Source organism: Mauremys reevesii, linkage group 19, assembly GCF_016161935.1.
Source record: "Mauremys reevesii isolate NIE-2019 linkage group 19, ASM1616193v1, whole genome shotgun sequence".
Classification (NCBI taxonomy): domain Eukaryota; kingdom Metazoa; phylum Chordata; order Testudines; family Geoemydidae; genus Mauremys; species Mauremys reevesii.
This window is the reverse complement of record NC_052641.1, coordinates 2,146,430-2,170,170: the sequence shown is the minus strand read 5'-3', so window position 1 is coordinate 2,170,170 and position 23,741 is coordinate 2,146,430. Positions and strand designations below refer to the sequence as shown.

General features: G+C 48.7%; 1 protein-coding gene across 8 annotated transcripts in view; it reads right to left on the bottom strand.

Annotated features, from left to right (window-relative positions):
- PNPLA7 (patatin like phospholipase domain containing 7) overlaps window positions 1-23,741 on the bottom strand; it is a 363,329-nt gene that overhangs the window by 206,995 nt on the left and 132,593 nt on the right. For all 8 annotated transcript variants that reach the window (XM_039506224.1, XM_039506218.1, XM_039506223.1 and 5 more), the window contains one exon: window positions 5,574-5,705. In XM_039506224.1, coding sequence (XP_039362158.1) covers window positions 5,574-5,705 — 132 coding nt within the window. The remainder of the gene's footprint in view (window positions 1-5,573; window positions 5,706-23,741) is intronic.

Below are 23,741 nucleotides of genomic sequence, written 5' to 3'. Positions count from 1 at the left end.
GGAGGTCGAGCTTCAGGAAGGTCCGCCAGATGAAAAGCACCTGAGCTTCCACCTGCTCCTTGGAGCGGCCCTTTATAAGCCAATCATCCAAGTAGGGGAATACCTGGATACCCCGCCTGCGCAGAAAGGCCGCCACGACTGCCATGCACTTCGTGAAGACCCGTGGTGCCGCCGATAGGCCAAACGGGAGCACTGTGAACTGCAGATGGGCGTTGGCCATGACAAACCTGAGGTACCAACGGTGTCGGGGGATTATGGCAATATGGAAATATGTGTCCTTTAAGTCGAGGGCGGCATACCAATCTCCTGGATCCAAGGAGGGAATGATTGAAGACAGGGAGACCATGCAAAACTTGAGCTTTTTCACAAACTTGTTCAGCCGCCGCAAGTCCAAGATGGGTCTGAGGCCCCCTTTTGCCTTTGGTATTAGAAAATACTGGGAGTAGAAGCCTCTGCCCCTGAGCTCCTGAGGAACTTCCTCCACCGCTCCCACTGTGAGGAGGGACCGCACTTCCTGAACTAGAAGTTGCTCATGAGAGGGGTCCCTGAAGAGGGACAGGGAGGGGGGCTGGTGGGGCGGGAGGGAGGAGAACTGGATAGAATATCCCCTCTCTACCATGCGAAGCACCCAACTGTCCGACGTGATTCGGGACCAGGCATGGCAGAAGGGGGACAGACGTGACCCAAGGTAGGGAAAGAAGGATCCGGAGTCCTGATCGGTAGGCCGTCCTCGACCATACCATCAAATAGGGGGCCTAGGTCCCGACGTCGGTCTCGGTTGGCCGGATGCCTGGCCGGAAAGGTGGCATTGGTGGTGCCTCCTGCCATTCCTGCCCCGTCTGCACCCAACCTCTGGACGATTCTGAGGTTGGTAAGGGTGCGGGGCCGCTTGCAGCCTAAACTGCCTACGTTGGGTTGCCGAGGTATGCAGGCCCAGCGAGCGAAGCGTAGCCCTCAAGTCCTTTAGGCTATGCAGAGGCTTTGTCCGAAAACAGGGTCTGCCCTTCGAAGGAGAGGTCCTGGATAGTCTGCTGGACCTCATAGGGAAGGCCCGAGACCTGGAGCCAGGCTCCCCGCCTCATGACCAGGCCTGTTGCCATGGAGCGTGAGGCCGAGTCTGCTGCATCCAGGGCAGTCTGAAGGGAGGCTCGGGAGATGAGCTTTCCCTCTTCCACCAAGGCTGAAAACTCTGCCCTCGAATCCTGGGGAAGGAGCTTGGTAAACTTCGACATGGCCGAACATGTGTTATGACCATATCGGCTTACGACAGCCTGTTGGTTGGCTATTCATTGTTTAAAGCCTGCCGTGGAGTACACCTTTCCACCAAAGAGGTCAAGCCTTTTGGCGTCCCTGTTCTTTGGCGTCGACCCTTGAAACCCCTGATGCTCCCTTTGGTTGGCCACGTCTACCACCAGGGAGTCCGGGGAAGGGTGGGTGTACAAATGCTCATGCCCCTTTGAGGGCACAAAATAATGCCTCTCTGTTTTCTTGGCAGTAGGGGCCAATGAGGCTGGCGTTTGCCATAAGGTGCGGGATGTGTCCTCTATGGTCTTGATCAACAGTATGGCCACCCTGGATGGTCCCGATGGAGCCAGGATGTCCACTACCGGATCTACGTCCACCTCAATTTCCTCAGTCTGGATTGCGAGGCTCTGAGCTGCTCGCCTGAGCAGTTGCTGAAGGATCCTAGTGTCTTCCAGGGCCGGTGCCGTGGCCGTGCCCGTGACTGCCTCATCTGGGGAAAAAGAGGAGGAAATCACTTGAATCGGCCCATCCTCCGGCGCTTCCAGCCCTTCGGGGTCTGGCGGCACACGGTACCGAGGTTGCGGGGCCGGTGCTGGTTCCGGTTCCAAATGCGGCACCGCGGCCGGTACTGGGGTCGCCAATGAACGGCTTGGCGTGTCTGGCGGCACCTGTTGAGCCCGAACCGTGGTCGCCGCCGGTGCCGATGCCCGGCTAGCGCGTGCTGAACTTAGATGCGGCACACCCCTGCCCAGCGACGGTGCCGGTGGAGGAGGCAACTGCACCAGGGCCATCGATGCCGAGGCCGACCTGGAGCGAGAACCAAACGCCTGGCCCACCGACTGGTGGTAGGCCCAGGGGTTCAAAACGGCCATTGAGAGGGTGGTTGCCATTGCTGCTGCCACTGTGGTGGGTACCGCTGGTGGCTCACCCCCGAAGTCAACCACCTGCTCCGCGACCGGCTGGAGTGGTAGGAGTCCGCCTCTGAGTCTGATGTCTCTGAATAAGAGGACCTGGGGGGAGCGGCACCCGTCGTCGCCGGAGAGTGGCGCGGAGGCGGGGAGCTGTCTCTCTGGTCCGGTGCCGCCCGGGTGGCGCGGGACGGAGAGGGAGGCGACAGCATGGCCGGCTTGCCCCTAGACTGTACTGGGGGACGAGCTATGGTCGGCAACTCCCTGCCACGATGCAGGGAGGCCGGTACCGGGAATCTCAGCAGGTCTGAGGCCGCCTCGAATGCCTCCGGTGTCGAGAGGGGACGCACGTCTCCGCTAAGGCCCGGGGATGTTGGTCGCTCCGGACTCGACCGCCCTCTCTCCGGTGCAGGAGTCGACGGAGCAGCCGGGGGCTGTAGCCCAGCCTGTCCACTTGTACTGACGGACGGCGTCGGCCTGTGGAGGTCCTGGCGGGGCGATCGCTCCCTCACCGACCTCTTCTTTTTAGCGGGCACCGGGGAGGGTGAGTGGGGCTGCACTGGGGCCGACTTCTTATGACCCGACTCCCTCCGGTGCCGGGTTTTGGAGGATTTGGGCTGGGCCCTGAGTCGTGATGCCGGGGCGCTCCGCACCGACGATGACGTGCTGGGCACCGCGTCGGCCGGCTCCGGGTCCAAAGGTGGCCGCAAGGCAGCCTCCATCAGAAGAACTCTAAGTCTTTGTGCTCTGTCTTTGAGAGTTCTGGGACGGAAGCCACTGCAAATAGCGCACTGGTCCCTTTGGTGGCTCTCCCCGAGGCACCTCAAACAAGCAGAGTGCGGGTGACTCTTTGGCATGAACTTTCCACAGTCCTTGCAGAGTTTAAACCCGGGAGACCTGGGCATGCCCCGGCGAGGCGACGAGTAGGTGGGGGGGACCTCCCAGCAGCAAAGAACTATGTACAACTAATCTAGATAGACTAACTAACTATATATACGAGGTTTATGGACACTGCTAAACTTGCTATCAGCAAGCGAAGTTCCAGCTAGCCGTCACCAGCGGTAAGAAGGAACTGAGGGGGTGGAGGGTTGGCAGGCCCCTTTATAGGGCGCCGTAGTGGTGCAACTCCAGGGGGCACCAGGGCCGACCCTACGGGCGCTACTAGGGGAAAATCTTCCGGCTGGCGTGCACGCGGCGCACGCACACCTACTTTGAATGGACATGAACAACCACTCGAAGAAGAACTGAAAAGTCCTTAAATACTACGCCAATGGGCACAAGAGAAACTCCTCAAAAGGTGGACAGATGAACCCTTCATACACTTGTTGATGAACTTGCCCCAGTGAGTAAGCATGGGGGATGACAGTTAGGTAAAGCCAGGGGTCGGCAACCTATGGCACGCATGCCAAAGACAGCACATGAGCTGATTTTTAATGGCACACTGCTGCCTGCCGGGACTCCGGTGTGCCATTAAAAATCCTGCCAGCGCAGCAAGCCGCAGGGTCCATGCTCCCAGGACTGAGCGTCCGGCCGAGCGCAGCAAGCCGCCAGCCCCTCCCCCGCCTTCCCGCCCTTCCCCTGGAGCCCTGCCGCGGCACGCGCAGCGCTCTGGGGGCTGGGGCTGCGCGCTCCCGCAGGGCAGTGTTTGGCTCCGCGGGGAGGGAAAGACGCTCCCCGCTCATCCAGAGCCCTGCCACCGCACGCACGGGGCAGCATATCTGGCTCTGCTTGGAGCCTCATGGTAAAGGGGTTGGGGGCGGGGGGTTGTATATGGGGTGGGGGCAGTCAGGGGACAGAGGGCAGGGTGGTTGGATGAGGGTGGGATCCCAAGAGGGGGTGGTGGCTAGTGGCGGGGGTCTCTGGAGGGGGCAGTTAGGGAGCGGGGATGGGGCATGGGAGTCCCGGAATCTGTTAGGGGTGGGGGTGGTTAGGGGTCAGGGCAGTCAGGGGACAGGGAGCAAGGAGGGTCCTGGGGGCAGTTAGGGTGGGGGTCTCTGGAGGGGTGGTCAGGGAACAAGGAGCTGGGGTGGTTGGATGAGTCGGGAGTTTTGGGGGCCTATCAGGAGGCAGGGGTGGGGAGAGGGGTTGGGGCAGGCAGGGAGCAGGGTGGGGTTGTATGGGTCAGGAGTTCTGAGGGTCCTGTCAGGGGTGGGAGCAGTTGGATAGGCATGGGAGTCCCGGGGTCTGTGTGGGGCGGGGTGTGGATAAGGGTCGGGGCAGTCAGGGGACAAGGAGCAGGGAGGCTTAGCTAGGGGATAGGGTCCTGGGGGGCAGATAGGGGCAGAGGTCCCAGGATGGGGTGGGCAGGGGTCCCAGGATGGGGTGGGCAGGGGACAAGGAGTGGGGGGGGTTGAGGGTTCTGAGGGGGGCAGTCACCCAGCCCTCTGCCCTGAGCCCTGCACCTCCACACACACCCAGCCCTCTGCCCTGAGCCCTGCACCTCCACACACACCCCAGGCCCCGGCCCTGAGCCCTGTACCTCCCTCATACACACCCAGCCCTCTGACTCCTTCACCCCCCCTCCACGACCCACATACCCAGCCCCCCCTGCCTTGACACCCGCACCCCCCACACATGCCCCCAGCCCTCTGCCCTGACTACTGTACCCCCACACATCCCCAGCCCCCACACATCCCCTGCACCCCGCACATCCCCACCCTGAGAACCAAACGGGAGCTCCTGCAGCCCCCCCCACATTCCCACCAGTACCCCCACACCGAAACTTCCTGCCCCAACCCTGAGCCTCCTCCCTCATTCTAGCTCCTGGCCAGACCCTTCACCCCCAGCCCTGTGCTCAGTGCACTCCCACCCTCAGCTCAGTGCAGAGAGAGGAAGAGAATGGCCAGAACCAGGGAGAAGGTAGGTACCCACTATATGTGGGCAGGGCTGGGACCCCAGACCGGCAGCGGGCTGAGCAGGTCTGGCAGCTTGGATCCCGGCTGGCAGGAGCCGGCGGATAGAACCCCTGAGCGGCAGTGGGCTGAGCTGCTCAGTCCACTGCCGGTCTGGGGTCCCAGCCGCCGGCCCCGCACAGCCCACTACCAGCCTAGGTGAACAGAATCCCAGACCAGCAGCAGACTGAGCGGGCCGGTGGCATAAAATCAACATTTTAATTTAATTTTAAATGAAGCTTCTTAAACATTTTGAAAACCTTGTTTATTTTACAATACAACACTAGTTTAATTATATAATATAGAGACTTGTAGAGAGAGACCTTCTAAAAAACCATTAAAATGTATTACTGGCATGCAAAACCTTAAATCAGAGTGAATAAATGAAGACTCGGCACACCACTTCTGAAAGGTTGCCGACCCCTGGTAAAGCACTCTTATTTATTTATGTATTACTTTGAAACCTTTGATATCATTCCTGCAGGGGTATTGGGCCTTAGAAAACAGGGCCATTTTGCTCACACCTCACCTGTAAACAGCTCGTCCAGCCTCCACTTCCATCCAGTCCAAGGCAAAGTCAATCTGCCTCACAAATGAGGACATCCTCTTTACAACACTGTGGGCCACACCCAGCACTACACTTGGCTGCACCCGCATTATCCTAGAAGAGAAACAAACACAAAACCACTTAAACACTTCACTCGACAGAAACAAACACGGATGCTTTTCCCAGAGCAAACCTCAGTTGCTGCAGGTGCAACGTACGGCTTCACAAGGAGGATCAGTTTAACGGGTTTTCACTTTAGAAATGGAATAAAAATACAATCTACATAACTACTGCTCCCTTGGTTCCAAGACTCCAGTTTTCCATGGTACATTATACACTGGCCTCCCCCCAGTCCCTCCCTCCCTCACACACACTGAAGTGTTTAAGGAGATTCTCTCTCTTTACGGAGAGTAGCACACTACTGCATTTTACAAATCTCATCGCCTTGTGTGCTTGGACGCGCCATGTAGACAAGCCCTGAGAGTCTTACTGAGTTTGGCCAGTTGACCATGATCTTAAAAATAAAATTAAAAAGACGGAGACCTGCACCCTGGATTACACAGTGCTCACTATGGGAATTTCAGTGGCTTTAAGTGGTAATTAACACCCATACACTCAAAACAATTGACCCTGAGAGCAATAAAGTTAGCCATCCGCAGAAGGAGTGGGATAACAGCTAGTTCTATCAGACCCTGACAAAGCAGCATACCTCTACAATGTCCTCGACTTTGGGAATGGCTGCATGGCAGCTAGAAGTGAGCCCAGGAACACAGACTTGCGAAGCAGCGCTTTTGAGCTAGCACGCTACAAACAACAGTATAAAGGTTGTGGCTTCTGCTGGAGTTCAGGTTCTCAAATCTAGCTGGTAAGATGGGCTTCAAAGCCCAAGCCCCAGCCCATGCCATAATGTCTACACTGCTATTTTAACGAGCTAGCTTGAGCCCTGCTAGTGAGAGTCTTTCTACCCCGATTGGGAGGCTCACTTCCAGCTGCAGCATAGACAAACCGGTTAAAGGACATCAAGGATTTTAAATTTAAAGTCCCCCGCTTTCCATGCAAACCTGACGTCTCCTCTTGTCTTTTGTGGAAAATTATTCACGAGAAACAAAGAATCATGAACCTAACGTTACAGAAAGTTACTTTAACACGAAAGGAAAGATCCCTCTGCATTTTAAGTTTCCTGCATGAATCATTTCTTGCTGTCTCTAATTTTGAGGTTTTAATCACAGGCTTGAGTCTTGGTGGGTAGAGATGAATGTGCAGAATTTCTACGTTTCTGAGTACCCTTAACTCACACGCACTTACAGAGTGGCAGGTTTAGTCAGAGGACAAGCAGTGCACCGATACAATAGCACTAGAGAGAGACAGACTACAATTAGTCTTTGAAAAGCACTATATAACAGCTAGATATTTTTACTAGACTTGGCACATAAAATCATAGTTGTGACTGTGCTCATCAGTATACAAGACAAATTAGGGGCAGACTCAACTGAAGTGAAAAAGTCCAACTAAAACCTCTCCAGTGCATCATCAAGGATCTACAATCTATCCTGAAGGACGATCCCTCACTCTCACAGAACTTGGGAGACAGGCCAGTCCGCACTTAAAGATAGCCCCCCACCCTGAAGCAAATACTCACTAGCAACCACACAATAAAAACACTAACCTAGGAACCTATCCTTGCAACAAAGCCCGTTGCCAACTCTGTCCACATATCTATTCAGGGGACATCATCATAGGACCTAATCACATCAGCCAACTATCAGAGGCTCGTTCACCTGCACATCTACCAATGTGATATATGCCATCATATACCAGCAATGCCCCTCTGCCATGTACATTGGCTAAACCGGACAGTCTCTACATAAAAGAATAAATGGACACAAATCAGACATCAAGAATTATAAAAACCAATTGGAGAACACTTCAACCTCCCTGGTCACTCAATTACAGACCTAAAAAATGCAATACTCCCAACAAAAAACTTTCAAAAAACAGACTCCAACAAGAAACTGCAGAATTGGAATTAATTTGCAAACTGGACACCATTAAATTAGGCTTGAATAAAGACTGGGAGTGGATGGGTCATTAGCATGGGGAAATAGTTTTTACTTTGTGTATTTTCCCCTACTGTTACTCACACCTTCTTGTCAACTTCTGGAAATGGGCCATCCTGATTATCTCTACAAAAGTTTTTTTTTCTCCTGCTGCTAATAGCCCACCTTGATTACTCTTGTTATAGTCAGTATGGCAACACACATTTTTTCATGTTCTCTGGGTACATATATCTTCCTACTGTACTTTCCACTGCATGCATCCAATGTGGAAAAAGCTGAAGTACTCAATCTTTTTTTTTGCCTCTGTCTTCACAGACAAGGTCAGCTCCCAGACAGCTGCACTCTGCAGCACGGTATGGGGAGGAGGTGACCAGCTCTCTGTGGGGAAAGAAGTAGTTCAGGACTATTTAGAAAAGCTGGACGAGCACAAGTCCATGGGGCCGGATGCGCTGCATCCGAGGGTGCTAAAGGAGTTGGCCGATGAGATTGCAGAGCCATTGGCCATTATCTTTGAAAAATCATGGCAATCGGGGAAGGTCCCGGATGACTGGAAAAAGGCTAATGTAGTGCCCATCTTTAAAAAGGGGAAGAAGGAAGATCCAGGGAACTACAGGCCAGTCAATCTCACTTCAGTCCCTGGAAAAATCATGGAACAGGTCCTCAAGGAATCAATTCTGAACCACTTAAAGGAGGGGAAAGTGATCAGGAACAGTCAGCATGGATTCACCAAGGGCAAGTCATGCCTGACTAACCTAATTGCCTTCTATGATGAGATAACCGGCTCTGTGGATGAGGGGAAAGCAGTGGATGTGCTATTTCTGGACTTTAGCAAAGCTTTTGATACAGTCTCCCACAGTATTCTTGCCAGCAAGTTAAAGAAGTATGGGCTGGATGAATGGACGGTAAGGTGGATAGAAAACTGGCTAGATGGTCGGGCTCAACGGGTAGTGATCAATGGTTCCATGTCTAGTTCGCAGCCAGTATCAAGTGGGGTGCCCCAAGGGTCGGTGCTGGGGCCGGTTTTATTCAATATCTTCATTAACGATCTGGAGGATGGTGTGGACTGCACCCTTAGCAAGTTTGCAGATGACACTAAACTGGGAGGAGTGGTTGATACGCTGGAGGGTAGGGATAGCATACAGAGGGACCTAGACAAATTAGAGGATTGGGACAAAAGAAATATGATGAGGTTCAACAAGGACAAGTGCAGAGTCCTGCACTTAGGACGGAAGAATCCCATGCACTGCTACAGACTAGGGACCGAATGGCTGGGCAGCAGTTCTGCAGAAAAGGACCTAGGGGTTACGGTGGATGAAAAGCTGAATATGAGTCAACAGTGTGCCCTTGTTGCCAAGAAGGCTAATGGCATTTTGGGTTGTATAAGTAGGGGCATTTCCAGCAGATCGAGGGATGTGATCATTCCCCTCTATTCAGCACTGGTGAGGCCTCATCTGGAGTACTGTGTCCAGTTTTGGGCCCCACACTACAAGAAGGATGTGGATAAATTGGAGAGAGTCCAGCGGAGGGCAACAAAAATGATTAGAGGGCTGGAACACATGACTTATGAGGAGAGGCTGAGGGAACTGGGATTGTTTAGTCTGCAGAAGAGAAGAATGAGGGGGGATTTGATAGCTGCTTTCAACTACCTGAAAGGGGTTCCAAAGAGGATGGATCTAGACTGTTCTCAGTGGTAGAAGATGACAGAACAAGGAGTAATGGTCTCAAGTTGCAGAGGGGGAGGTTTAGGTTGGATATTAGGAAAAACTTTTTCACTAGTAGGGTGGTGAAGAACTGGAATGGGTTACCTAGGGAGGTAGTGGAATCTCCTTCCTTAGAGGTTTTTAAGGTCAGGCTTGACAAAGCCCTGGCTGGGATGATTTAGTTGGGTTTGGTCCTGCTTTGAGCAGGGGGTTGGACTAGATGACCTCCTGAGGTCCCTTCCAACCCTGAGATTCTATGATTCTATGAAAGCAGTACCAAACCCCAGACAGATTTTTACCCCAGTTCCCTAAATGGCCCCCTCAAGGATTGAACTCACAACCCTGGGTTTAGCAGGCCAATGCTCAAACCACTGAGCTATCCCTTCCCCCAAGGGGTCAGTCCTGAGGCGGGTTTTGTTCAACATCTTTATTAGTGATCTGGATGATGGGATTAATTGCACCCTCAGTAAATTCACAGATAACACTAAGCTCACGGAAGAGTAGATATGCTAGAGGGTAGGGATAGGGTCCAGAATGACGTAGACAAATTGGAGGATCAGACCAAAAGAAAGGCTCAACAAGGTCAAGTGCAGAGTCCTGCACTTAGAAAGAAAGAATCCCATTCACTGTTACAGGCTGGAGACCGATGGGCTAAGATACAGTTCTGCAGAAAAGGACCTGGGGATTACAGTGGACGAGAAGCTGGATATGAATCAGCAGTGTGCCCTCGTTGCCAAGAAGGCCAACGGCATATTGGGCTGTATTAGTAGGAGCATTGCCAGCAGATCAAGGGAAGTGATTATTCCCCTCTATTCGACACTGGTGAGGCCACACCTGGAGTATTGCATCCAGTTTTGGTCCCCCCACTACAGAAGGGATGTGGACAAATTGGAGAGATTCCAGCGGAGGACAATGAAAATGATTAGGGGGCTGGGGCACATGACTTTCGAGGAGAGACTCAGGGAACTGGGGTTATTTAGTCTGCTGAAGAGAAGAGGAGGGATTTGATAGCAGCCTTCAACTACCTGAAGGGGGGTTCCAAAGAGGATGGAGCTAGGCTGTTCTCAGTGGCAGATGACAGAACAAGGAGCAGTGGTCTCAAGTTGCAGTGGGGGAGGTCTAGGTTGGATATTAGGAAACACTATTTCAGTAGGGGGGTGGTGAAGCACTGGAATGGGTTACCTAGGGAGGTGATGGAATCTCCTTCCTTATAGGTTTTTAAGGCCTGGCTTGACAAAGCCTTGGCTGGGATGATTTAGTTGGTGTTGGTCCTGGAGCTTTGAGCAGGGGATTGGACTAGATGACCTCCTAAGGTCTCTTCCAAACCAAATATTCTATAGTCCTTTCCTCAGGGAACAAAGGACAGGAGTCTGTGCCACCTACTGAGCTGTTCTCTTCCCTTTTTAACTGCCCCTCCATCACCTGACAGCAAGTGCAGGTGTAACAGGGTGAGGCTCAGTGGGCCCACAGCAGCCCATTAACCCTTGCTGGCCTAGATCGGGGTTAATTTATCCCATCACATAGCCATAAAACAGACAAACATTAGTTTCCAGGTCACATTACAGGAGGAAGATATATGTTTGGCAAAGGTCAAAGTGGTCATATTAGCTTGCTACCAACTAGGTAAAATCAATGGTGAAATTAGTGTTTAGTTTATAGAAGGGCTTTGCTCCAAATACACTCACCATGATGGAGTCAAGCCACAAGCAACCAATGAAATCTCTTTAAAGTACACGTGTAGTGGAAGCCACTGCAGCACCACCACTAGGGTCAAAGTAGCATAAATGTTTCCATATTAACCACTTGTTTTCCATTGCTCATAACTTTCCAAAACATTTCCAAATGTTTTTTTTCTCCTGCTAATAATAGCCCACCTTAATTTATTAGTCTTGTTATAGTTACTATCACAACATGCATTTTTTCATGTTCTCTGTGTGTATATATAATCTTCCTACTGTATTTTCCACTGCATGCATCCGATGAAGTGGGTTTTAGCCCACAAAAGCTTATGCACAAATAAATTTGTTACAAGTATTCCTCATTCTTTTTACAATTCAAAAGTTAAACTCATATTACTGCTCAAACAAAAACTTGTTAGAAAAACTAATATATACTAACTTCCCTTCAAAGGGGACAGTGTAAATACTGAAGACAGTACGTGTATTTAAATTATGTCTTGGAGAAAGATTAAACCCAGATACAGGACATATGGATGCAATCACAAAGAAAGAGCAATTAGAGTAAACAGCAGCTCAGCAACACCTGGATCCATAAGTAGACATATTCGCTAATGGCTGTTCTTAAATGACAGTGAAAATCCTCTTTTACATGATCTGAAAATTCTGCTTTGACTGAAACAGACACACACAAATCAACAAGAGAGCATTTTCAAAAGTTACTTAGGAACCTAATTCCCACCTGACTTTCACTGAGACTAGGCCCTGGTCTACACTGGGGGCATGTGAAGTGAGGTATTCGTCTTATCAGCAAAGAGCTTGGAGCCCTTGAATGGGAGATACTGAGTGGTTGTCTGACAGTGTTCCTTCTAGTTTTTCCCACCCATGTATGGAATGAATTTTGTTATGTGCACTAATACGGAGGTGATGTGTGTGTGACATAGCACCTCCATATTGGTGCACATAAATTTCATGTGGTGGGGGTGGGGCCAAGGGATTTGGAGTGTGGAAGGGGGCTCAGGGATGGGGCAGAGGATTGGGGTGCAGGGTTGTGAGGGCTCTGGCTGCAGGTGCAGGCTCTGGTGTGGGGCCGGGGAGGTGGGGCTCAGGGCTGGGGCAGAGGGTTGGGGTGCAGAGTTGTGAGGGCTCTGGCTGGGGGTGCAGGCTCTGGGGTGGGGCCAGGGAGGAGGGGCTCAGGGCTGGGGCAGAGGGTTGGGGTGCAGGGTTGTGAGGGCTCTGGCTGGGGGTGCAGGCTCTGGGGTGGGGCTGGGGAGGAGGGGATCGGGGCTGGGGCAGAGGGTTGGGGTGCAGGGTTGTGAGGGCTCTGGCTGGGGGTGAGGGCTCTGGGATGGGGCCGGGGAGGGGCTCAGGGCTGGGGCAGAGGATTGGGGTGCAGGGATGTGAGGGCTCTGGCTGGGGGTGCAGGCTCTGGGATGGAGCCGGGGAGGAGGGGCTCGGGGCTGGGGCAGAGGGTTGGGGTTCGGGTTCTGGGGTGGGGCCGGGGATGAGGAGTTTGGAGTGCAGGCTCCCCCCAGCTCTCTCTCTCTGCAGCACCACCTGGACTGGGGGGGAAAGGGGCAAGTCTCCCTGCCGCAGCAGCTCTGGGGCTGGGGCTGCGGGATAGGTATCCCTCCCCCGTCAGGTCCGGGATGGGGCTGGGTATAGTGCAATCTTGTGGCGGTCTACACTATTACGTTCACCAGTTTTACAAGACTAGGATAAATTTTGCACAGCATATGCCTTGTGAGGTATCATCTGTGGAAATATGTGTAGCAACACTATATGTGAAGTTATCAGACTCTACTGTATGATTGTTACTGAAACATGCTGTCCACAAACCAGTTTTTCAGAGACAAAGACACACAGGTCCCAGACAGGTGTCAAAGAGCTATCACCAGCAGGGGGAAAGGTGACAACAAGAAATTTACATTCCATCATAGAGACGGTTCAAACCTCATGTCCACAAGAGACGTTTTGTCACCATGACTCAGCAAGGATGTTTCTAGCACAAGAAACTGAAACTCCCATCTCTCTGCCCATGACATCAATGAATACCTGAAGGACACTGAACTAACAGGGAGGGATCCCAAGCTGAAAGGAGACCCAGCCTGTGAAATTTACTGCTGTGTATGGTGAGGAAAACCTTCACTTTGAATTCTGTTAGTTTAAGTTAGCCATTAGCTTGCATTTTACTTCTTTTATTTTCTTTGTAACCAAACCTGACTTTTATGCATCATCACTTCTAATCACTTAACATTTATTTTTATGTAGTTAATAAACTTATCTTTTTGTTTTATCTTAACCAGTGTGTTTGGATTCAAGTGTGTGGGAATCTCCATTTGGGATAATGAGGCTGGTGCATTATGATTTTCCTTTGATGAAATGACAGACTTTCTATGAGCTTGTACTATTCAGAAGGGTACCGAGCAGTGCAAAACGCACATTCCTGGAGGGACAAGGCTGGGACTAGGAATTTGCAGGTGACACCCGGTATGTAATTTATGAGTGACTGGTCATAGTGCTCATGTATTTAGCTGCAAGTGAATTTGCATGCTGAAGGCTGTGTGAACAGGGCAGGTGTGGTTGTTCTGACAGCAAAGCAGCATGTGGCAACCCAAACTAGAGAATTAAGGGGACATAGCTGTTCAACAGTCCAGACTGTACCCTGGGTAATGTCACAAGTCTATAGCTCTGTCCTCGCTATTACCTGACCTTCACTGATGATGGCTTGAAACTGTTCTTTTTGTTCAGTTGGCAACAAGTAAATAAAGGCATAAAGTTTCTGATAATTGGTATGGTCATATTTGGCCATTAGGGCCTGGTAATTTGCACTCCTGATCTGCAGGGTTGCAGAGGAATACGCTTTTCTGCTGAATAGCTCAAGGCTTTTCTAGTCCTTGTCATAAGGGATAGACTAAGTATGATGCTGTCTTCCATATGCATTTATAGCATATATGACTATGAAATTCGATGAGGGGTGTGAAAATAGAAGTCCACGTCCTTGGACTTGGAAATAATTTTTTTTAATCGGCCCTTTTGCATATCAGTGCTATGGAAGCCAGTGTTTATCAAATAATCTTGGTGGGATCCAAGAGCACTGCACTGACTGGGAGGGCAATCCTTGATGAGGAGGTCATGTGCACTATGTCTAATAATTTGTGATGCAATTCTTTTACCTCTATTATGGGAATCTAGAGCAGGGGTGGCCAATCTGACCCTGAGAAGGAGCCAGAATTTACCAATGTTACATTGCTAAAGAGCTACAGTAATACATCAGCAGCACCCATCAGCCCCCACCCCCCTGCCACCTCAGCACCTCCTGCTGATCAGCACCTCCCCCTCTCTCCCCGTGCCTCCTGCCTGCCGCGATCCACTGTTTCGCAGTGTACAGGAGGCTCTGGGATGGAGGGGGAAGGAGCAATGGTGCAGCAGACTCAGGGGAGGGGGGGGCCTTCAGGTAAGGGGTGGAGGGGGGGCAGGGCCTGGGGTTGAGCAGTGGAAAGTTGGCACCTGTAACTCCAGCCCTGGAGTCAGCACCTACGGAAGGAGCCGCATATTAACTTCTGAAGAGCTGCATGGGGCTCCGAAGCCACAGGTTGGCCACCCCTGATCTAGAGTGTGTCGGTAATCCTCTTCATGGAATATCTGGGTTGGAAGGGACCTCAGGAGGTCATCTATATCTTTCTTGTTTCAAAATCTTTCTTTGATGACCCCAGATAAAACTCTAGAAGGAATACAGAGGATGTTGTTACAATTTACACGGAATAAGAAAAGACCAAGCGTGAGAGCACATACTTTGTACAGGCCCGTTAAACAGGGTAGACTAGCTGTTCCAAATATTCTGTGGTACTATCAAGCCGACCAGCTCAAAGCAGTAGTGGGGGGTGATCTAACCTAGCCAAACACTGGGTCTTTATTGGACAAGAAAATTGCAGCAGTGTAAAAATTGCTATACTACTATGGATTAATTTTTTTAAAAAAATCACACCCTTCAGAAATTTACACACATCCTTTAGCAAAGATGACTCTATGGGTTTGGGACACAACTAGAGGTAAAATCAGTTCTTTTCCCTCACCAATGACACCCACTGCAAATAATCCAGATCTTAACCTGAACTGCAAACCAGAGAGCTTCAAAGATTAGGAAAGCCACTGAATACACACAGTTGGCCAGCTATTCAGTAAAGACATTTTTTAACTTATTTTGAGACCAAAACTAATTTTAACTGGCCCACTCTCCTCTGGTACTAGTACTTTCAAGTCAGGCATAATGTTTTTCAATTTTCTAGAAAATCTGTTGTATACAAAAAGCTAGCTTTAATAGATACTATAGTAGAAGGAGAGAGACTGAGACATGTGGCCTGGTATAAGAGGCCTGGTATGAGACCCGAACTAAAGTAGTAGTCAGGCCTTGTTATAAAACATGCCTGCTTGCAAGTTCACAGAATCTGGGAAGAACAGGGCTGGTATTGCAAAAACACAAACATTCCTAAATAGCACCTAGGCACAGGACACTCACGCAAACACATTCCAGAAGGGTAGTACCAAGTATGGCACAAATACACTTCCCAAAGATAGCAAGGACATGTTTACCTCTCTTAAAGATAAGGTCAGGATGACAGTATGATGGATAGAGATGATTTGATCGAATCAAAGTGTCATGTAAAAGGTGGTAACTAGACACGTCAGAGAGGCAATACATAACTTGTTTGTATCCGTGTATAAAGAAGGGTCTCAAAAGGGGTGTCTTTGGCCAGCCAAAGGGGGAACGGAAAGTCCCGCCATTCACTGAGCTGAGTCCACTGTCATGGGCATACATGTCTTAGTATTCCCACAGAGTCTGTTAGGTGCTGTTACTGTGCTTCATTGACAATAAACCTGGCTGAGAGCCTTCACTACAAATCAAGTCTTGTACTCTTTGTGGGCAGTTTGAATGAGGTCTGCTGTGTCAGCTATCTGCACAGAGCTGGGACACCATACCCCAACAAAACACATGCAGCCAACGACTAACAACAGATATAGTGGCATTTGGTCAATCAGGAAACAAAAAAATAATAACTAGTTTATGGCATTCTTTGCAGACAGACAGCTTTCCTAACAGAAAAATGTCCATATATGTGACGGGCTAGGAAAAGGATGTGGATAGACAATATTACCCCATGTTTGAGGTTTGAGCTAAAAATAAATAAATAAATAAATAAAAAGAGGACCAGCAATCTCAGTCTATAGCACAATAAAATAACATTTCTTAAAACAGTATCTTAAATGGTACCTCACACCAGTCAGGTTAAAAAACATAGATAGATTGAATGGAGATAAATGTTGGAGAAATTGTGGTGAAAGAAGATTTTATGCATATATAGAGGACATGTCCAGTCATTAGAGAATACTGGGAAGCAATCCATAACCAAATATCAAAACTGTTAGATATTTATTACCAAATGACCCCATGGTAACCCTCCTGGGGCAATGATCACACAAAAGGAAATGAAGAATTAATCTCTCATCTTCTACTAGCTGCTCCGCTATTGGTAACCCCTTATAGGAAAAATAAAATAGCCCAATCACTGAGGAATAGTTTGTTTTTTATATATATATATATATATATATATATATATATATATATATATATATATATATATATATATATATATATATATTATATGAGAAGTTGTAGTTATGAAAATTATGTACCCAGGAAAATAGACAGAAGACAGATGATACTTATTTATTTGGATACCTTTTATTCATTACTCAGACAAAGTATATTCACCTGCAAAAAAAACCCAGCACACTTGTCCAATTTTTTGAATATTATCATTTGATAGACATACCTGGTCTGTTAAATATGTGCATATAGAGATTTCACTCAATTTAATAAAATCTCTAGAAACAACATAGGTGTTTCAGTGATGTTCAATCTGCAATATAGTAACAACCTTAAAATACAAAGATCTGATAACTAAATTTCTGTATAATGTTTCTTTAAACAAAATCTCACTGTTATAAATATCATTACATTTCTGATATTTACATGGCAAGGTCTTGTAAACATGTTAAAACTTCCTTTAAAAAAATCCATCTGCTTTATTGTTCCATCCCCATTCAGGAAGATAGTGGGATTCATTCCTTGTCCAGAAACAAATATATTGAAGAGACCTGGGTCCTATTTTCAGATCTTTCACTGACTTTCTGAAATATTGTGGCCATCTCACAACCTCTATGCCTCAGTTTTCTCATATGTACAGAGGGATAATCATATTTACCTAAGCTTTGTAAAGGGCTTTTAGATGCCCAATGGAATGGCTTATGTGAGTGCTAAGTAATTAGTAAATGCATATAAAATATGCACATAAAATGGCTCATAAGAAGGCTGCCATGAACAGGGGCGGCTCTAGGTATTTTGCAGCCCCACGCACGGCAGGCAGGTTGCCTTTGGCGGCTTGCCTACGGGAGGTCCCCAGTCCCACGGATTAGGCAGCACACCTGTGGGAGGTCCGCCGAAGCCGCGGGACCAGCGGACCCTCCGCAGGCATGCCACCAAAGGCAACCTGCCTGCTGCCTTTGCGGTGACCGGCAGAGCATCCCCCACGGCTTGCCACCCCAGGCACGTGCTTGGAATGCTGGTGCCTGGAGCCGCCCCGGCCATGAATTAAGAGTGGTGACGCCAAAGAGTCTCACGTTAAAAGGCAGGTGCCCAAGTTAGCTCAATGCACCAAGAAGATCATAAGTTACAACTTGCTCAGCTCCTTGGGAATTGAGTGTAAAGGGGAGATTGATCCCAGGGCTGGCTCCAGGCACCAGCTTATCAAGCAGGTGCTTGGGGCGACAACTCTGGAGCAGGGCTACACTTTCAGGTATTCAGCGGCAATTCAGCAGAGGGTCCCTCACTCCCGCTCGGAGCAAAGGACCCACCACTGAATTGCTGCAGATCGCGATTGCGGCTTTTTTTTGGCTGCTTGGGGCAGCAAAACCCCTGGAGATTGATCCCATCCAACTTTACCTCCCACAGGTCAGCAAAGGCATGAGTACCTGCCAGTGTACAGTCACTGTTCCACCAGTTCAGAAACAGGATAGCAAGGATGACAACTAGAAGCCAATACCCACTATTATTTCATAGAATCATATAATATTAGGGTTGGATGAGACCTCAGGAGGTCAACTAGTCCAATACCCTGCTCAAAGCAGGACCAACACCAACTAAATCATCCCAGCCAGGGCTTTGTCAAGCCGGGCCTTAAAAACCTCTAATGAAGGAGATTCCACTACCTGCCTAGGTAACCCATTCCAGTGCTTTACCACCCTCCTAGTGAAATAGTGTTTCCTAATATCCAACCTAAACCTCCCCCACTGCAACTTGAGACCATTGCTCCTTGTTCTGTCATCTGCCACCACTGAGAACAGCCTAGCTCCATTCTCTTTGGAACCCTCCTTCAGGTAGTTGAAGGCTGCTATCAACCTTGAGAGGGGGAGAAGGGGTAAGCAGTTTCCTCGATTTTAAAAAAGGAATGCTAACCCATGCTTTGAAAAAATCCAAACTCTAAATTCCACCTTTTGTGGTAATTTCAGATGTTTCAGAATTGGAAAAGACAAAGGAATATTCTTTGAAATTTAAATACAACTTGGGAGATCTGGGTTCAATTCCCAACTTCGCCACAGACTTCCAGTGGAACTGTGGCTAAGTCACTTTGTACCTCAGTTCTGCAAAATGAGGGAAAAAATAGCTCCCTTCTGAAACCTTTTGTCTGTCTTGAATATCTAGCTTACTAGGTGTATGTACAGTGTCTCGTCCAATGACCCCTGATCATGGTTGGGACTTCCAAGTGCTAATGTAATACAAGTAACAACTATATTAGTCGCTTCAAAAGCATAAATAATGCTTACAAAAAATGCATCAAAAAGTCAAAATTAACTGGAAAAAGGTGTGCGGCGTCAATCACTACAGTCACTGATGACTTGACATGATCAGGTATTCCACTAACAGGAATAATGCTCTATATTCAGAATTAGCATAAAGCCCAAAGGTACCAGAAGATGACTGTCAAGAAGCCGGGTGGGCTAGTGGTTACATTGGGAGTCAGACATCCTGCATTCTATCTGTGGTTCTGTCAACGACTCTGACCTTGCACACAACAAAACTTCTCTGTGCCTCCGTTTATTCACCTGTACGATGGAGATGACAATGCTTTTCATGTTTCTAAAGTGATTTGAGATCCATGGTTAAGAAGCTCTGTATAAAGTGTTATTACCGCATGATGCCAGACTTTCACTGGAACATACAAATTACGTTTGACAAGTACAATGTAGGAATGGGAGTGAAGAACTTTGACTGTAAAACACAGCTACCTAAAACCTAACTCTGAGGCTAATGGATAATAATGTCTGTCCAGTACTGCAGTCAAGACCGTGTCCTTTTCCAATGTAAAGCTGAATTTTGTATTTTCAAAGAAACCCTGATTAGATTTATAAAACTATTAATATGATCAAGAGCTTTATCATCATCATTCAGTGGTGTAGCCAAAGAAAGCCATGGGATGGACAGTCAACCACTTCCTCTTAGTCTTAATCGGTAACTCTTGTTGGGTAGCAACCATAAAAAAAACAAACAGAAAAACACACTTGCAATAACACCACAAACCTTACTTAGAAAGACCATTAATTCAGAAAAAATATACTGAATATTGGAGAAATCAAAAACAAGAAAATCTCCTCAATTAGCATACCCCCTGTAATAAATACACTCCTTTTACTGGCCACCCTCTGCCTTTCACTAGCTTCAACATTAATTAAGCCTCACAGCACCTGCAAAGTAAGTAGCATAGTTAAGATTTTTCAAAGGAGACCAAGGGGGTTAGGTGTCCAATTCCCACTGAATTTCAAAGGGAGTTTGGTTCTAGTGCAGAACCCAACTGGCAGTGCACTTTTAAGCACAGCACCTCTGCTCCTTTGGCAATAACATATCATCAGACTCCAAACTGCGGTTTATTGGTGAAGAGAATGTGACAGAGCATTCCAGAGCCTGCGCGCGCACGCGTGCACACACACACACACACACACGCACACACACGCACGCGTGCGCAGACTCTGGCGACAACTTGATTACACTATTCATCAAGAGAACCACATGTTTCAGAGTAAGCACCCTGCACTTAGCATGTCAATTTGATGAAATAACAAGAGTATTTAGGGGAAACTATATAATCAGCTTGCGTCATTCCTATGCTTAATCTCCCCATCTACACAAAGTGTTTAGTAATGCCAGTACCAGGCAATAGCTCCCTGCCCCAAGGTATTAGTGAGAGGACTTAACCCACTGCCCAGCACCTTAGGTCACATATTTCCAAACTCTAGGCTGTTGTCTTCATTATTACATTGTTTGCCTGAGGGCAATCTTTTAGTGTCACTTCTCCACAGTGAACCTCGGCAGTATTCACCCAATGTGAAGTGACACCAGGAGGAAAGAATGATTGGAGAGATTCTAAGATAAGTTGCAAGAGAGGAAAAACCTTACATAACTGTTCTTCAAGACGTGTTGCACATATCCATTCCATTCTTGGAGTGACCACACCCCATGCACAGTCATAAAATTTTTTCCTCAGTAGTACCCCCTGGGGCAGCTGGAGCACACTCAGAGTGCTGGTTTAAAGGGCCCAGGCACCCCAGAACCCCCTCAGTTTCTTCTTCCCGGACAACTCCAAGAAGAAAAACAGGTACAGTACTAACCTTCTGTAATGCTTGTTATTTAATATGTCACACATGTGCAGTCCATGATCCACCCTCTTACTCCTCTGCATTGGAGCTGTCTGTTTTATCTGTTAGAACTAACAAGGTCAAGAGAAAAATCTGAGATAAGAAAGCCTGAAAGGCTCAGTGGACAGCCCTTATCTCCCTGAAACTGATATGTAGAGACCGATCCCATGAGGTCCATAAATGCTGAGTTTCGAGGGGACCCCAATGTGCCCCCAACCCCAGGGCACACATGTCCATCACCAATGTCAGTGAAGATTGAGGGCGGACAAAGGCAACGCCTGCACATACAATGACCAGGTCTGTGTGCCAATCTAGAGAAGTCAATACTCAAGAGGGAACATTCAGCACAGTTTAGATGGCAACAACTTGGCAAATAAAAGGAGGACAGACAATTGAGTCCTGAGACGAGTTTTGAGCTGTTATGACTGGGTGAGCCTCGAGATCTGCAACAAGGGATCACATTGTTTGGAACCTTGAGTCCGGAGGGAAAGCTCCGGCTTGAGCAGAATCCAGTACTGCTCCTTTAAACTCTGCCCTCTGAACTGGACAAAGTTGAGAGTTAGACCCAGAGCTGCAAAAGCTGACTGGATGAGAGATATCCTTGCCAGTACCTAAGCCCTGGAATGACCTCTGACTAGCTAGTCATACAGGAAAGGGTAGGCTTCCACTCCTTGTCTCCTCAGGAAAGCAGCTACCACGGTCAGACATTTTGTGGAAACTTGGGGAGATGATGACAGGCCAAAAGGCAGCACAGTGAGCTGCTGATGAGAGCATTTCATTACCAACCTGAGATACTTTCAATGACCTTAATAAATCACCACATGAAAGCAGGCATCTTTTAAGTCGAGGGCAGCATACCAGTCAGTCTTCAGGGAGGGAATAATGGAAGCCAGGGTGACTATACAAAACTATCTTTTTGATATATCTGTTGAGCTGGCAAAAGTCTAAAATGGGAAGTGATCCTTCACTTTTGAGATTACAAAATAACAGAAGAGAACCCTTTTCCTCTGACACACTGAATCCCTTCCCTCTCCCACCCAAAGGAGAGACTGAACCTCCTGGAGGAAGAGCTCCTCATGAGAGTGGTCCCTGAAGAGGGATGGGAGGGAAGGGAGAGAAGAGCAGAAACAAATTGGAGGGTATATCTCATTTCCACAGTGCTTAATACTCATTGGTCTGAAGTAATCCGGGACCAGGCATGGAGAAGTGGGAAAGACAGTTTGCAAACACAGGGGAGACAGAATCTGGCATCCTGGAAACTGGTATGGCATCCTCAACTGACCCCAAAACGTCTATTTAGCCCCCCTCGGTATCTGGATGGAGCAGGCATTGACGTAAAAGCAGAAGGAGGAGGTGGCCTGTGTCTATAACTTCTACTCTTTTTTCTTTGTAAGTCCTGATGAGGAGCAGGGGCAGAGCATTAGTGGTCTGCTGCAGGCAAAAATGTTTCCTGGACAGGGCCAAAGTATACAATGCCAAAGACTTTAGTCATCATAGAATCCTTCAACCCATAGAGCTTAGAATCTGTTTGCTCTGAAAAACAGCGAAAACCCTTCAAAGGGCAGGTCTTGAATTGTTTATTGGACCTCGTGTGGAAGCCCCAATGACCACAGCCAGGAGCACCAGTAATGGAAACTGCAGAAGCCAGGGTCCTAGCAACCGAGTCTACCACACATGTTGTCCAACCTGCAGTGAAGTACTCACTATGAACTTGCCCTCGTCAACTAAAGAAAATTCCTGTCTAGTGTCCTCCAGCAACATGTCCTTAAACTTTAACATGGAGTCCCAAATATTACAATAACAATGTCCCAAAAGGTTTGTTGGTTGGCAATTTTGAGTTGCAACATTGCAATAGAATAAACGTTTCCACCAAATAAATCTATTGTTTTTTAGCATCCTTTGATTTGGAAATTGCCACCTGTTGGCCCTGTCGTTCCCTTTCACTGGCCACTGACACCACCAGAGAACCCTGGGGGGTGGGGGGGAGAACATAGTATTTACATTTGGTTCTTTTTTGATGCCGGAGGAAGGGACAAAGGAGTCTACCAGAGTGGCTTCATGAGCTCCAAAACTGCTTCATTAACAGGTAAAGACACCTGCAGTGGCTTGGTTGTGGCCAAAATGTCACTATGGCAATGGGAGGACTCCTTAACTTTCTCTACCTGGATCCCCAAACCTGAGGCAATCCTCTTCAACAACTCTTGGTGAGCTCTGTAATCATTGGGAGGGGGTGAAATTGCCTCAATAGGAGAGGAGGAGGATGAAGCCAGCACAGGCTCAGGATGCCCCTCCTCCGCTGGCTGTCCAGTAGCCTCTTCCTGAACTCTCTCTTCCTGCTCAGCATCAGGACCTGTACCAGGCTCAGAAACAGGCAGTGCCCAGCGAGTAGACTCCCCGTGCCTCTCCAAGGACACAGAGCAGGACCTGAAAACTGGGGAAATCTCCACAAGTTCCAAAAGGGCCACTGGGCTAGTGGTGAGCCCCAGTGACTCCCAGGCCTCAAGCCCTATCCCATTCCAGCCATAGGGTCTCAAGGCAACCCAGGGTAGTAATGCCTAGGTGTGGGTAGCATGACAGGTGCCGAGGCTGGGAAACATAGGAGGCCATCTCTGATGCACAGGAGTCTGAATCACACTCTGCTGACCAAGCAGGGGCTGCTCCCAATGGTACCAGAGACTAGTGCCTAGTTGGCGAAGAGCGTAGAACAGCCAATATTGCAGACTTCCCCTTCAATGCACCGATGGGTGTGAAATCTAAGGCACAGGAGACTGTCACTGCACTGAGTTCTGCATGGACAATACTGGCAAACTGCTGTCTGCACAGACTCCTGCACTACCAGAGACATCAGTACCAATAGGCTCAGCATATCTCTTCCTGACACAAATGCCTCCGACATGGTCAGTACCAAGATGGTCTTGAGTCGCTGCAGTATTGCAGACATAGAAGGCACCACTCCAGGTACCAGAC